Here is a 12,313-nt window from a genome sequence, read left to right as displayed (position 1 = left end):
GGACCGTATTGTTGTACAAAGTCAGCAGTAGGCCCCTCTGCAATTAACAGCAGTTGTCTGGCGAAACAAAGAGCATGCGCAAATTCATTGACATAATCATGCTGTGTCCTCTTTCATTAAAGCCCTAGTGAAAGCTCTTGATACTGTTTATCCCAAAGCTCGCTTTCTTCAAGCTCCTTGCGTTGCTTGCTTTGACATGCTCCTTTATTCTGTCAGCACGAGGACTGACCTCAGTGCTGCAGTACTTGCAGTGCAATGCATTCTCTTCATTCCCATCTTTACTTTTCTTGAAAATTTCTGAGCACTGATTTGCTTGCTGGTATTCAGGCATAGATTTGCATTTTTGCCCCATGTTTACCTTATCTATTTGTAACCCCCAAGGAACTTAGCTAGGTCCCTGGGGCTTTGTGTGCTGGTAGTCCCTGGTAGCAATGGAGAGCCAAGGGCAGACTCAGTCTGCTGGGCAACCAAGAGGGAGAAAGGAGAGACACTATGTAGAACTACAAGGGCCCCTGTTGGTTTGGGGAAGGATTGCAGGCGTGCCAGCTCAGTGGAAGGGGCAGAGTGAAATGATTGACAAGGGAAAGCCCAGGAAGAAGTGCTAGCCTGACCAATACATGGTGAGATGGCCTCCCCAGGGAGTCCTGGAGTGAGGAGAAGCCATTTTGGGAGTAGTCTGGAGCCAGCCACAGAAAGAGCAGGACTGGCTGTGTGGGAATCCAGAAGAACCCAGGCCCATCCATCCAACCCTGTAAAGAGATGTAGCAATAAAGGAGGTATCCTGATGGATGGGGGCATTACATACCTTTATCTGTGGAGGATTGATTGTTTAAATTCAGTGCCTCACTAACCAGATGCAAAGAAATAGGCAGGTAACATCTCCTTGCAAGCCAATCATAGTGCAATATTAATGTTGCTGATATTTTCCATTCTGAGTTTTACACTGTGGAACTGCTTCAATCTCAGCATTGCAGGACACGATCATGTAAAGCATTTATGTTTAACAAAAATAAGTACTCAAAAAAATACTGAGTGGATTGATAAATGGGTGTAAATTGGTAAAAATTGAACTCCTTTAATAAAAAACCTGGTCATTTATCAATGAAAATTGGCAAAAACTGAAAGCACACAACACTAAAAGTGCAGCTAGTGGTCAACTTCTGCTCCATTGTTGCAACTTACAGGATGCAGTTAATTCCTTATGCAGTTGTAATCATCAGTGTCTGAATAGGTCTCCAACACAGAACTCAGCTGGCTCAATTCTGAGCTTGGCAACAACTAAAAGAGCAATGGCAGCCCGATGTTATCATATCCAGTTAAGTAACGTTTTTACTGAAGGAGGGGTTTGTAGAAATTCATAAGCATTAATCATGCTGTATGTATGCCTCTAATCTTGAGTAGGAGCAATATTCTTTAAGGAAGTATAACTTCTGAAGGTGCACATTGTATATAAATGTGTACGTTTGTGTTTCTTGGAGTACACACAAATATCAAGAGAGTGATTCCTCAGTTTAATAACGACAAATCCAGCAATCCATCTGACAATTCTCCAATTTTTTTCACTCAACCTATGATATTAATTACAGGAATTTTTACCGTATTGTCTCAGAAAGGTCAAAGAGATCATCATGAAGTGATGAACTGCTCCATTTTCTGCTCTGTGACTATTATGCACCTTTGAATAGATGGGAAGCATTTTTTCACTTTTACTCAAAAACAGGTGATATAATCTATTCTTCACCTTCCTGGACAAGTTATATTTTCTTTCTTTTCCAATCCCTCCCTTCCTTCTCCCAATCTGGTTAACAAGAAGATCTGATAGCTATTTAAACCACTGGCTGAAAATGTGTGGTTTCTAGCTTATGTTTGTCAAACCAACAATTGAAAGTCAGTCTCTGCACTCTTGAGTGAATTACTGCCAATTCTCAATAGTCCAGTCGTTCAAGAGGTCCACTTCTTTAAATCTCTTTACAGAATTTTTTTTATTGTTGTACAAATCATTTGTAAGTCTTTCCATGTTGACTATTTAAACTTTCATTTTTATGCATAGACTTGGTTACACTGTAGAAGTAGATTGAAAGATGGCTTCTTTCTCAACCCTGTAAATATTATTTTCCTTCTAAGAATAAGATCTTTTTGTTTAGGGGTAACACAATGTGAGGAATATGTTAATATGAAAATTTTTTAGTTAATGCATTTGCTTATTCCTGAATGTATAGTAGTGGCCTTGTTTTTCCTTTTTATGTCCAAGACTATTCATGTGTCACTTTACCACACAAAAGCTGGCAAAATTGAATTTTGGGTGAGGTCTTCCTTTGTTAATTCTGGGAGGAACACTTCTGATTTCAGTTCAATGGCCTTTCCTTTTAATCTGTTCAAAAAGGATTGCTTAACCTAAAAATAATTCTTTTTAATTACACTATAAGTGCCAGTCTCATGGAAACAAGTTGATATCTGGGTAAGGACTGGTAATGGCGTAGAAATCATTTTATTCTAGGTCAGTAGTACAAAAGGACTAGTAGGGCATAGTGGTAGATGTGTTGGTGTCACTGTGCCTTTTGTATGTTTTCTGTGGCTAAACAGGTTTTCCTTGTCAATGGTGTGAATCAGACACCTTTCTTGAGCCCTAAGAAAAAACATGTAGATAAGTTGATTTCTTTCCCTCTCCCTGTGCTTTCTAATATGTTATCCTTCACATAATCTATTTTTTCTTTTAAATGCCTTATCAAAAGAGAAGCATGGAACTCTATGATTTTATATTCAAGCTCTGCTCTAAAAGTATTTTTTTAAATCTTTTTTCCTCTTTCAGATCTAGGTCTGGATCAGTTTGTAGTGAAGCGGTATGATGGAAAGGTGAGTAGACTTTAAATCTATGGTGTCTTTTTACCTATAACTACTTTGAGTTTCTATTTAAAGTTGTGTATAAGTACAAATGAAACGAAATATTGTCTTTTGTTTGAGCTAGAACGTAGCAGTATTTTTTTATTATTTGTCTGAATAGGAAGGAATGAATAAAGACTTGTTTTAATGCTTAGAGAACCAAAATAACTCCTCCCTGCTGGTGGGAGAGGGAATTGTAATAAAAATCAAACTTGATAGCATTATCCATTTGTGAGGGAGTACCATATTTCAGAGGGAAACCAGCTATATGCTGATCATATTATAACATTGTTTGGTCTGCCTGTATGGATGGAACCACACAGTAACCTAGCCATTTTAAAGATCTGAAGCCACATTCTTCCCTGCTGTAAATCCCCTGAAATCAATGAAATTATTGCAGGAAGGAATTTGGCCCAGAGCTGTAACACAAGTAGGTAACAAGGTTAAAAGACTGCTTGAACCTTTAACACTGAGAGGGCCAAGCTGTGTTGTTATCTAAGACAAACATATAACATAGATTTACTTAAGTGGATAGTTGTTAATCTAAAGTAATTTGGTTTAATATTCCTTTATACCATTTTGAACACTCTATACTACCTTAGTTGGTGGCTGCATAAAAATGGAACAGTATACAAGCTTCCTGTTAACTCAACTTACTCTGCAACAATCGTTAATTTAGGAAATCTGTCACTTCATCTGCAACAAAATTCCTTTAAAATCTAAGCATTTTTGAGTCAAAAGTAACTTTTGACCCTTTCATTGCTGAATGATATACCTGGCATGTAATGTTTAAATGTGACCAAACATATCCAGAAAGTCCTGCCATTTGAATCTGTAATTAAACAAAACAAACAAACCCTGCACAATTTGGGATTAAATGAATCTAAATTACTTTCATGTTTTCCATTCAATTGAATTCATTTTTATTTTAATTTTTCATGAGAAGGTGGATGGACACAAAGCAACGCAAGTAATCAAATAATTGGTCTTTGTTCCTTATTGCATACATGTGTTTGTTTACACAAGCAGTAGAACATTATTCTACTTTAAAATAGAAAATAAGTAGTTTGCTTTTGTCAGTCTTTGTTTTAACCAAAATTTCTTAGAAAGAAATGCTGAGTTTCACACAATTTTGGATGATAGTTCCTCTGTTCCTGAGTACTGTACATTCTATTCCCCTCATACTGGGTAAAAGTCTCAGAGCAGAAGCAGTTTGTTTGCTGAAGTCAGCTTTTTGTTCCGCTGAGCCTCATTGCTGGGATTTCCAGTTTGCAGGAAATTTTGTGATTTTGAAATTTGGGTTTGTTTAGATTTGAACAAATACGAACTATTCAAAATTTTCCACGAACCAGAAATTTTGGAAAAAAAAAAAGTTCATTTTGAAAACATCGACCTATGGTATTTCTAAAACAAAATCTTCTCCCTGGAACACTGACAGCTGTGAGTGAAATTGACTTTATTAATCATACTAGTAGATGTGATGAAACTGACAAGAATCTGAATTTCACTCAGCGGCTGCCAGGGCTCTCATGGTCTATGACTCCAGGGCAGCCACACTCTGTAAACAGCCATAGGACATCAGATGGCTGGGGACACCAGACCATCCAGATTCCTGGGCCAACTTGTCCCAGGACTTCAGGCTCCCTGCTTCATGGGAAAGAGCTTGGAAGCACAACATGTGCAGCTCCCTTGGAGCTGCAGACCCCCTGAAGAGCAGGTTCCCTAGTCTTGGGGTAGTCTGCATGGTGAGGCTGCCTTGGAGCCATGGACCTGGAAGACAGGTCTCTCCAGCTGCCCAGCAGAATGCCCAGGGGATGGGGACACTAGCATTTCCAGACTTTGATTTGCCAAAAGTTTGTTGAACCTGAGATGTTTCATAGAAACACAAGAAATCGGCATTTCCCAACAAACTTAAGTCAGGAAATTTCAGACCAGCTCTACTTGAGACATGGCTTCTGCTCTTACACAATATACACACCCAATCTTGCCATACAGCATGGTGAATGTGTGACAACTGGTGGTCTTAGTGCATGCTGAAATGTTCTGAGTTATGCTGGCCCTTAGCATCTGTTCCCTACATCCAATGTATTTTGGATTCTCCATTCTGACTTTCTGTTGCAGACTGAAATTGTGTATATAAACACGTTTGTATAGATGCTATACCTAGATATATATGCAAAATACATTGGATGGCAGAATAAGTCTTAACATCAGTCATTAGAGTTTTAAAGTGGAGAGTGTAGTGGACTACTATTAGTAGTAGTAGTACTGTGCAGAACAACAGACCACATTAATTTTATGATGGTGTATTTCAGGAGCTGATATAGCATGATGCTTCTGGATCATTATTTTTTAAAGGAGGAAATAATGGCTTATGTTTGTCAGACTTCTCTGACTAAGGAGCACTAGTAACAGACTTTGGTTATGAGGATAGTGGTCATGGCAGGGGGGTCAAGTTTGGGGTGAGGTTAAAGCAAGGAGATATTGGAGCTCCCTCAGTCATTCAGCGAAGCCTGGGTAAGGAGTGAAGTCACTCCTAGATCTTGGTTTCTCATATTATCTGCATCTGGTTTCAGTTAAGAAAGCACTGTCACCTCAAATTCATTCAAATGTGGATTCAGGCATCATAAAACAAACTACACTCATTCACGTTTTAGTTACTTTGGTATCGTTTAAGGAATAAAATTAGTCCTCGCATCTTTTCTCCTCTGTTGTTTCCATTCGTTTATCTCCCTGATTGGCTTCCTAAGAAATATCAAAGCACTATTTATAACTGGACACAATCTTCTCCTTAGATACAGTTCTAACTTTGTGAAGCCATGACTTTGTATGTGGGTATTATTTTGTGCATTGGTGGAGATGGGGAATTTGAGTAGAATGAGAGGTGTATTGTCCCCTTGAGCATCTTGCATGGTGTCCATTAACGTTAATGGGTATATTGTGTGTGTATATATATAGTATATAGACACGATGAGGAGAAAATAGACTTTTTCCATCTGAAATGTATTCTTTCCTTTGACATGAAAGGAGAAAATGAGTAGTCAGGTTTAAGTCAGCAGTGGTACCAAAGGACTGATACTCTGTAAACTAGAGGTTGGCTAAACAAAGGTAGAGAATAGAACTATTGTTAGTTATAAACAAAGATTTATGCCTATGCTCTATATAAATACTAATTTAGAGCGAACATCAATAAGAATAGACCCAGCTGTGTAGTCAGATGCATTTTAATTACACACTGTAAAACGAAGGTTAAGGATTCAGTGTAAATTTTCTGCATGTATGTTCCAGATAAATGTCATTGCACTGGGAAATCATCTGTATCAGCAGTTTTTTCACAAATATTCTTGTAAAATTAGAAGTTAATTCTGTAAGGTTTGTCTACTCTGCAGCTGTCAGGTGTGATTCCCAGTGAAGATAGACTAGTGTTAGCTCAGCTCGAGGTAGCATGCTAAAAATAGCAGTGTGGACACTGCAGCATGGGTGGCAGTCATCCAAGTTCAGACCCTGGGAATTGGGCAGGCTTGAACCTGGATGACTAGCCGGAGTCTTTGCAAGTGCTGCAGTGCACTGAGCTAGCATGAATCTATCTACTCATGCTGGGAATCACACCTCTTGACAGCAGTGTAGCCATACCTTGATAGGCCACTTGGAATGACTGGAACTGGTCAAGTCCAAAAGTCTTTGATAGTGACCATGTATTTTATTGCAGCTCTGTGAGGTTCCTGTGCATAGGGCTGAATTCTGTAGTGAGTGCAGTATACTTCTACCCAGCTAGGGATAATTTTTCAGAGAATTGAAGGGTGAGGGAGAGAGAGGAGCACAACTCTTCATTAATAGGAGCAAAATGCATTTAATTTGAATCTGCACATTGCTCCCTGGAGACCAGAGACCAACAGCACTAGAGGCATTCATTCAGCAAAATCTTTGGCAAGGAGGATGCACCAAATCACAGCTGCATAATTTTCTTTCCCCTAGAGCAGGGCTAAGTGTTCAGGGAGTTAGCCTACCAAGTGTTTGTACGGGGAGGGGAGAAACTGGCTTGGTGACGTGTGTTTGTTCCCTCCCTCCCCCCCACCCCTCTTAAGCTTTATCTCTTTTGGCTAATCTGCTGCTGCTAACCATTCACTTTTGCTCTCAGGCCTCACCTCATACTTTAGCTCACATTACAATATGAATATAGCCTAATTTGTAATTTAATAAAAACACTCAGAATTAACTTATCAAACCATAACTGCTCAGTCACCTGGCTTTTCCATTGTATCACTTTTCCCTCTCTTGTATTGTGTCTGTGTAAAGCAAATGCTTATTGAGGGAGGAAATTTTTCCTGCCTGTAAAAAGTGTGTCTGTGGTTGTACAGAGATGGAACCTGAAAGGCACCAAGACATGCACTTTGTTAGCAGACCATTCATAGAAACATGATATGTCTTTGAAAAACAATTTTTATTTTTGTAATATGTTCTGTTTCGAGAGTTTTTTTGAATTAAACTCAAATTAATCTTCATGCCAAATTGCCAGCTCTCAAAGAGAAACGTGTATGATACAATTTAACTCTGATAGTGTGCCCATATGGTAGAAGATATCTGTCTACCCTATGATGAGGGCAAATCTTGTTCTGTGACCTGTGGGCAAGGAGAACCATTAACACAGCAGGATCAGTGGAATCCTAGTGTGATGGGACAGATTTGAGGAGTCAGCACAAGAGGGACAGCATCAGTGGACATTCTTTCCAAAGATGTAGGGATTGTGATATTTCAGATTAATTGTTTTTATCTTAAAATATTATTGAATTTTTGCAGAAGCATTTGAATTTCAGTTACCTGTAGATTTTGTGCTGCAATCAAGTCTTTTCACTGATAAGGCTAAATTGTGAGGAGTCTGATGGCACCTTTAAAGACTAACCGATTTATGTGAGCATAAGCTTTCATGGGTTAAAAAGCCCACTTTTTCAGATGCAATGAGACAAGGCTAAATTGCAACACTTCTGAGAAACTGTTACTCTTTTTAGGGGAAAGAATTAAACAGCATATTGCTGTAGTATGGAATACACTTGAAAACCGGTTTCTACCTCGTTGGGAAAATTACCCTGTGTAGTTGAATCTAAACAAAAGCTTGCAAGCTGTCAATTATGGAATACCCTTAAATTATCATCGACCCAAGAAGGCAATAAGTGATTACAAAGGCTTTTATAGACTCTAATTTTACTTTGGAATTAAGTAACTCCTATCCAGATTCATATTTCCATGTTCTCTATTCTCCAGATACAGTTCTATATTGATCAATGCTATAGACGTAAGACACCCTCTAATTAGTTACTCTGATGTGATAGTAAAGTTGCTTTTGGTATTAAACATTATAGTTAGTTGTTGTGATTCTAAGCATCCTTTTCAAGTACTGTATTGGGATCCTTTACAGGGAAATAATAATAAAATAAATTGGATGGTGAAATACCTGATGTCTAACATTCGCTTTAGAAATATTGAGCAAATTTCTTGACCAAATCTTGAAGCAATAGTACTCACTGCTATGTAGGAGAAAATTCAACCTCCTAGCGTGCTGCACCCAGTTGTATCTGAAATACCCCCGTAAGCCTCACATGGAGAGGTCTCTATGCAGCCTCTCATTTTATATTGGCAAGCAGTCATGCCTTTGCTATGGTAGGGGGCATCAATCTCAGATAATCTCACCACTTTTTTTTAAATCAAACTTTATTTTGAAAAGGGTTTGGGTATATGACTGCTGTTGACTACATATGTTCCCTCCTACCCCATATTTTGCCCTTCTCAGTTCTGTCCTATCCTTGTAATATAGTTGTTTGCATTTTTGATGCATTTTTATTTTTGTATTGGATTTTATAATGTTGCATAGTGCTTGACTGGGGGCTTCAGAGCGTGGGAAGTGGGGGAATAAAATAAGGAATTACGCAGCATCTGAAAGAAGTCAGCACCACAAAGAAACTGTCTCTTTAAGATCACATGTCCCAGGACCCAGATTAAATAGGATTAATATAATGAAGCGGTAGATTGAATAACTTTAAATAAAACAAGTAATATTTTCAAAAGCCCCATATCACTTAGGAGTCTAAGTCCCATTTTCAAAAGTAACTTAAGCACTTGGGAGCCTAAATCTCATTTAAAGTCACTTTTGGAAATGAGATTCCTAAATCGTCTAAGCGCTTCTGATTACAGTGATCTATATAAACGAATGAGTAGGTAGGCAACATGGTGTAGTGGATAGTGCATTGGTCTGGGATCAGGAGACCTAAGTTGTGTTCCTGGCTCTGCCGCTGGCCGGCTATGTGTCTGTCTGCCTTGTGAAAGTAGCAAATCTTGCTTAGCCATCTATGGGCAAGGAGGCCCATCAACACAACAGGATCAGTGGAATCCTATGGGAATGGGTCAGATAAGGTTAGAAAATTGACTTAAAACATCAGGAAGTCTCTAATAGTGGCACTGGCAGATATTTCTATCTTGCACTGTGCTTTTCTGTCCATACTGTAATTAACCTCATACTATTGTGTGTTCACAAGTTTTCTTCACTTGCCTCCTTACTTCCTTTCTCCCCTTTTATCCTCCAAAACCAAACCTCTAACCCCTTTTATTCTACAGTTAAGATTACTATTATATTTGATGCTCACATTGCATATGGACATGTAAGAAGACAAGGCCCTTCCTCTGAAAAGCTTATGGGCCAAGTATCAAAGACCGATGCTTTTATATACACAAATGACCATAACATGCTTCTAGCCGGAAGAGCTGGTTTTGTTTTGCTCAATAATCTTAGCCATCATTATCAATACAGAGCCCTGAAATAAGCCAAACTTTGATACCCTCTGAGTTGAATCAGTTAGTCATGTAGTTATAAGGTCTCCAGTTGATGTGGCCTTCGTGTATCTTGACCTGTGAATTCTCATGCTTGTACAATGTACTTGGAAGATGTATCCTTTCATTGAAATGTATGAATCTTTAGATTAGGTATTATTTCAGTTTGGTTTTGTTTAAAAAAAAATCTTTAAGGCTAAGAAAATGCTTGGTTGCTTATATTAAATTGTATATGCATGGCACACAAACAACCCTGTGGAAACCCTTATTATGAGGATTATTTTGCATCCTGTATGGGTCAAGTGTGTGCTCCCTCTTTCCTCTCCCACCCTATCCACCAACAGTCTGTGGCATAATTACTTTTTGCCAAAACTAGAAATATTTGCTATTACTTTTTTGTATTACAAACTTTGTTGTTCATTTTCACTGGGTTTGTTTGGCAAATATTCCTGAACGTTACCGATTGCTGTAGGTGCTCCTTACTTCCTGTTCCTAGGTGTTGAGTGATTCTTTGTTCTTGATGTCATTAATTGATTTTGCTGTGTTGCAATGTTGCATAATATGTAATATTTGTGGGTTTTTTATTTTGATTTTGGTTTTGGTTTTTGTTGTAACCAACATTCCCTGATTTTCTTCCCTCTTTCTAACCCTCTCCCCTCTCATCAGGATTTCTGGCAGGTACTGACTTGTCAGCATGTGCTTTAAACAGTTTGCGCTTCAAAACCCATAATATGCACCTTTTTTGTAAAAAGGGACAGTGTATACTTCTGCCTTCCCCCACTCCCTTAAAGTATTTTTTAATTTGTGTCCTTTTTATTTAGCACATAATATTTTTATCTCAAAATATTAAAAATTAAATCACGTCAATGAGAATACAATCCGTCGGGTAACTTTTTAATAAGTGTCGTTATTCATGGAAACCAATCATTTGGAAGAACCGGAAGATATTAGTGCCTGATCTCTTACTTTTTTGGTACCTCCTCTTGCAGGCTAGGATTTTCTTACATTGTTTGTTTGTTAGAATTCAGTGGAATAGTACATTGATGGAAAATGAAATTCCCTTTCCAAGCCATGGATTAATTTTCATTCTGTGATAATGGACAGGCATTTCTCAAACCAAAAGTAAATTGCAAAATGTTTTTAAGGGAAATTGCAGGCATTTGAATGTGCATGTATCTTGAAAAGACTGTTTTATACACTTCCATGCATTTTTAACTTTATGTAGCTACAACACAAGCGAGAAATAACTCATAAATAAGACCACACTTTATAAAATGACTTATGGGAAAAGGAAATAACAGACAGCAGAAAGCTGTTCTACTTTGCATTTATGAAGAGAGACCCATACCCAGAATAGGAATGAGCAGGTAGAACAAGAGAGTAATGCCATGCTTGGTATTCAGGTGGCAGCCAGCTACAGATTTCAAGGAGAGCCCTTCTGAGGTGAATTGGGAAGAACACTCCATTGAAGAGTGTTCTGTTGCTGAGTTACTATTTGTGCCTTATTAAAAGGAGTTCCTTGTGCCCTATATCATTCTGATCTCAGTGCTGTGGTACAGAAGGACAGGGCCGGCTCTACAGTTTTTGCCGCCCCAAGCAGTGAAAAAAAACTGCTGCCGCAGACTGCAAAAGGGAGAAGCTGCCGCTGAATTGCTGCGGCAGCCAGCAGGACAGAGGAGCTGCTGCTGAATAGCCGCTGCTGCGGAAACACTTTCTAACTCCCGCCCAAAGCACCTGCTTGGAACGCTGGTGCCTGGAGCCAGCCCTGCAGAAGGAGTTAGAGCAGCCTAACAACAAAAAATGTCTCTGATTAAATGCAATTATCTGTGTTAAGGTTCTAACACTTGCGTTTCCTAGCGTTTGAGAGGAGAGTTTTGTTCATAAGGTCCCCAGAAAACAAAGTAGTCTCTGAGTACACTAGCTTACACTATTCTGATAGTGGGCTACATAAATTGCTGTGTGTAGGGACAATGTGGTGACTTGCTTGAATAAATTAAGGCTATGCTTTATGAAATAGGCACAACTGATTATATATATGATTACTTATCAGAAGGATGAGAGTCTAGGTGACTTTAATTTCTAGCTTTGTTATTTTGTTCTGTTACTCATGCCATCTAAACCAGCTGAGTTATCAAGCCCCTGAATCAGGTGTTAAGAAGGGAAATTTTGTCAACCCCTTAACAATGCTATTGAGCTTTGTACTGGTATAACTTGGATTTCAGATACAACATATTAAGCTGGAGACTTCTTACCCTAAAATGAGTTTAGCTCTTCATTTGTAGGTGGAGCTGATAGTACCCCCTGTAGTTAAGGTTGCTTGACATTTTCTATTATTTTCAGGGACTCATAACTTTGCTGAACTAACCATTCCGGTGGGCTGCCTCAGGTTTCTCCTCCTTTTTAGTGTTTCTGCTAAAACCATTGAGCTGTTTTTGAGAACAAGATTGGGGGAAATATGTTTGTTTAATGTTTAAAAAAAAACAAACCCTTCTTCCAGCCGTTTCATTAACAAGCTCTCGCACCTCCATGCTTTGGAGCCAGGGCCTGAAATCTGGCAGTTGCCCTGGATAGGTCTTTTGTCATCTCTTTGAAAATTTGCTAAAACTTGGCCAAG

The 12,313-nt window shown here is 38.7% G+C and overlaps 1 protein-coding gene across 12 annotated transcripts in view; it reads left to right on the top strand.

Moving 5' to 3' along the window:
* Window positions 1–12,313, top strand: part of MICU1 (mitochondrial calcium uptake 1) — a 242,693-nt gene that overhangs the window by 87,282 nt on the left and 143,098 nt on the right. For 7 of the 12 annotated variants that reach the window (XM_043519824.1, XM_043519825.1, XM_038408645.2 and 4 more), the window contains 2 exons: window positions 2,810–2,853; window positions 10,366–10,377. In XM_043519824.1, coding sequence (XP_043375759.1) covers window positions 2,810–2,853; window positions 10,366–10,377 — 56 coding nt within the window. The remainder of the gene's footprint in view (window positions 1–2,809; window positions 2,854–10,365; window positions 10,378–12,313) is intronic. The other 5 variants (XM_038408647.2, XM_038408650.2, XM_043519826.1 and 2 more) reach the window with 1 other exon arrangement.

Source organism: Dermochelys coriacea, chromosome 7, assembly GCF_009764565.3.
Source record: "Dermochelys coriacea isolate rDerCor1 chromosome 7, rDerCor1.pri.v4, whole genome shotgun sequence".
Lineage (NCBI taxonomy): Eukaryota > Metazoa > Chordata > Testudines > Dermochelyidae > Dermochelys > Dermochelys coriacea.
This window is presented reverse-complemented; position numbering and strand designations above follow the sequence as displayed.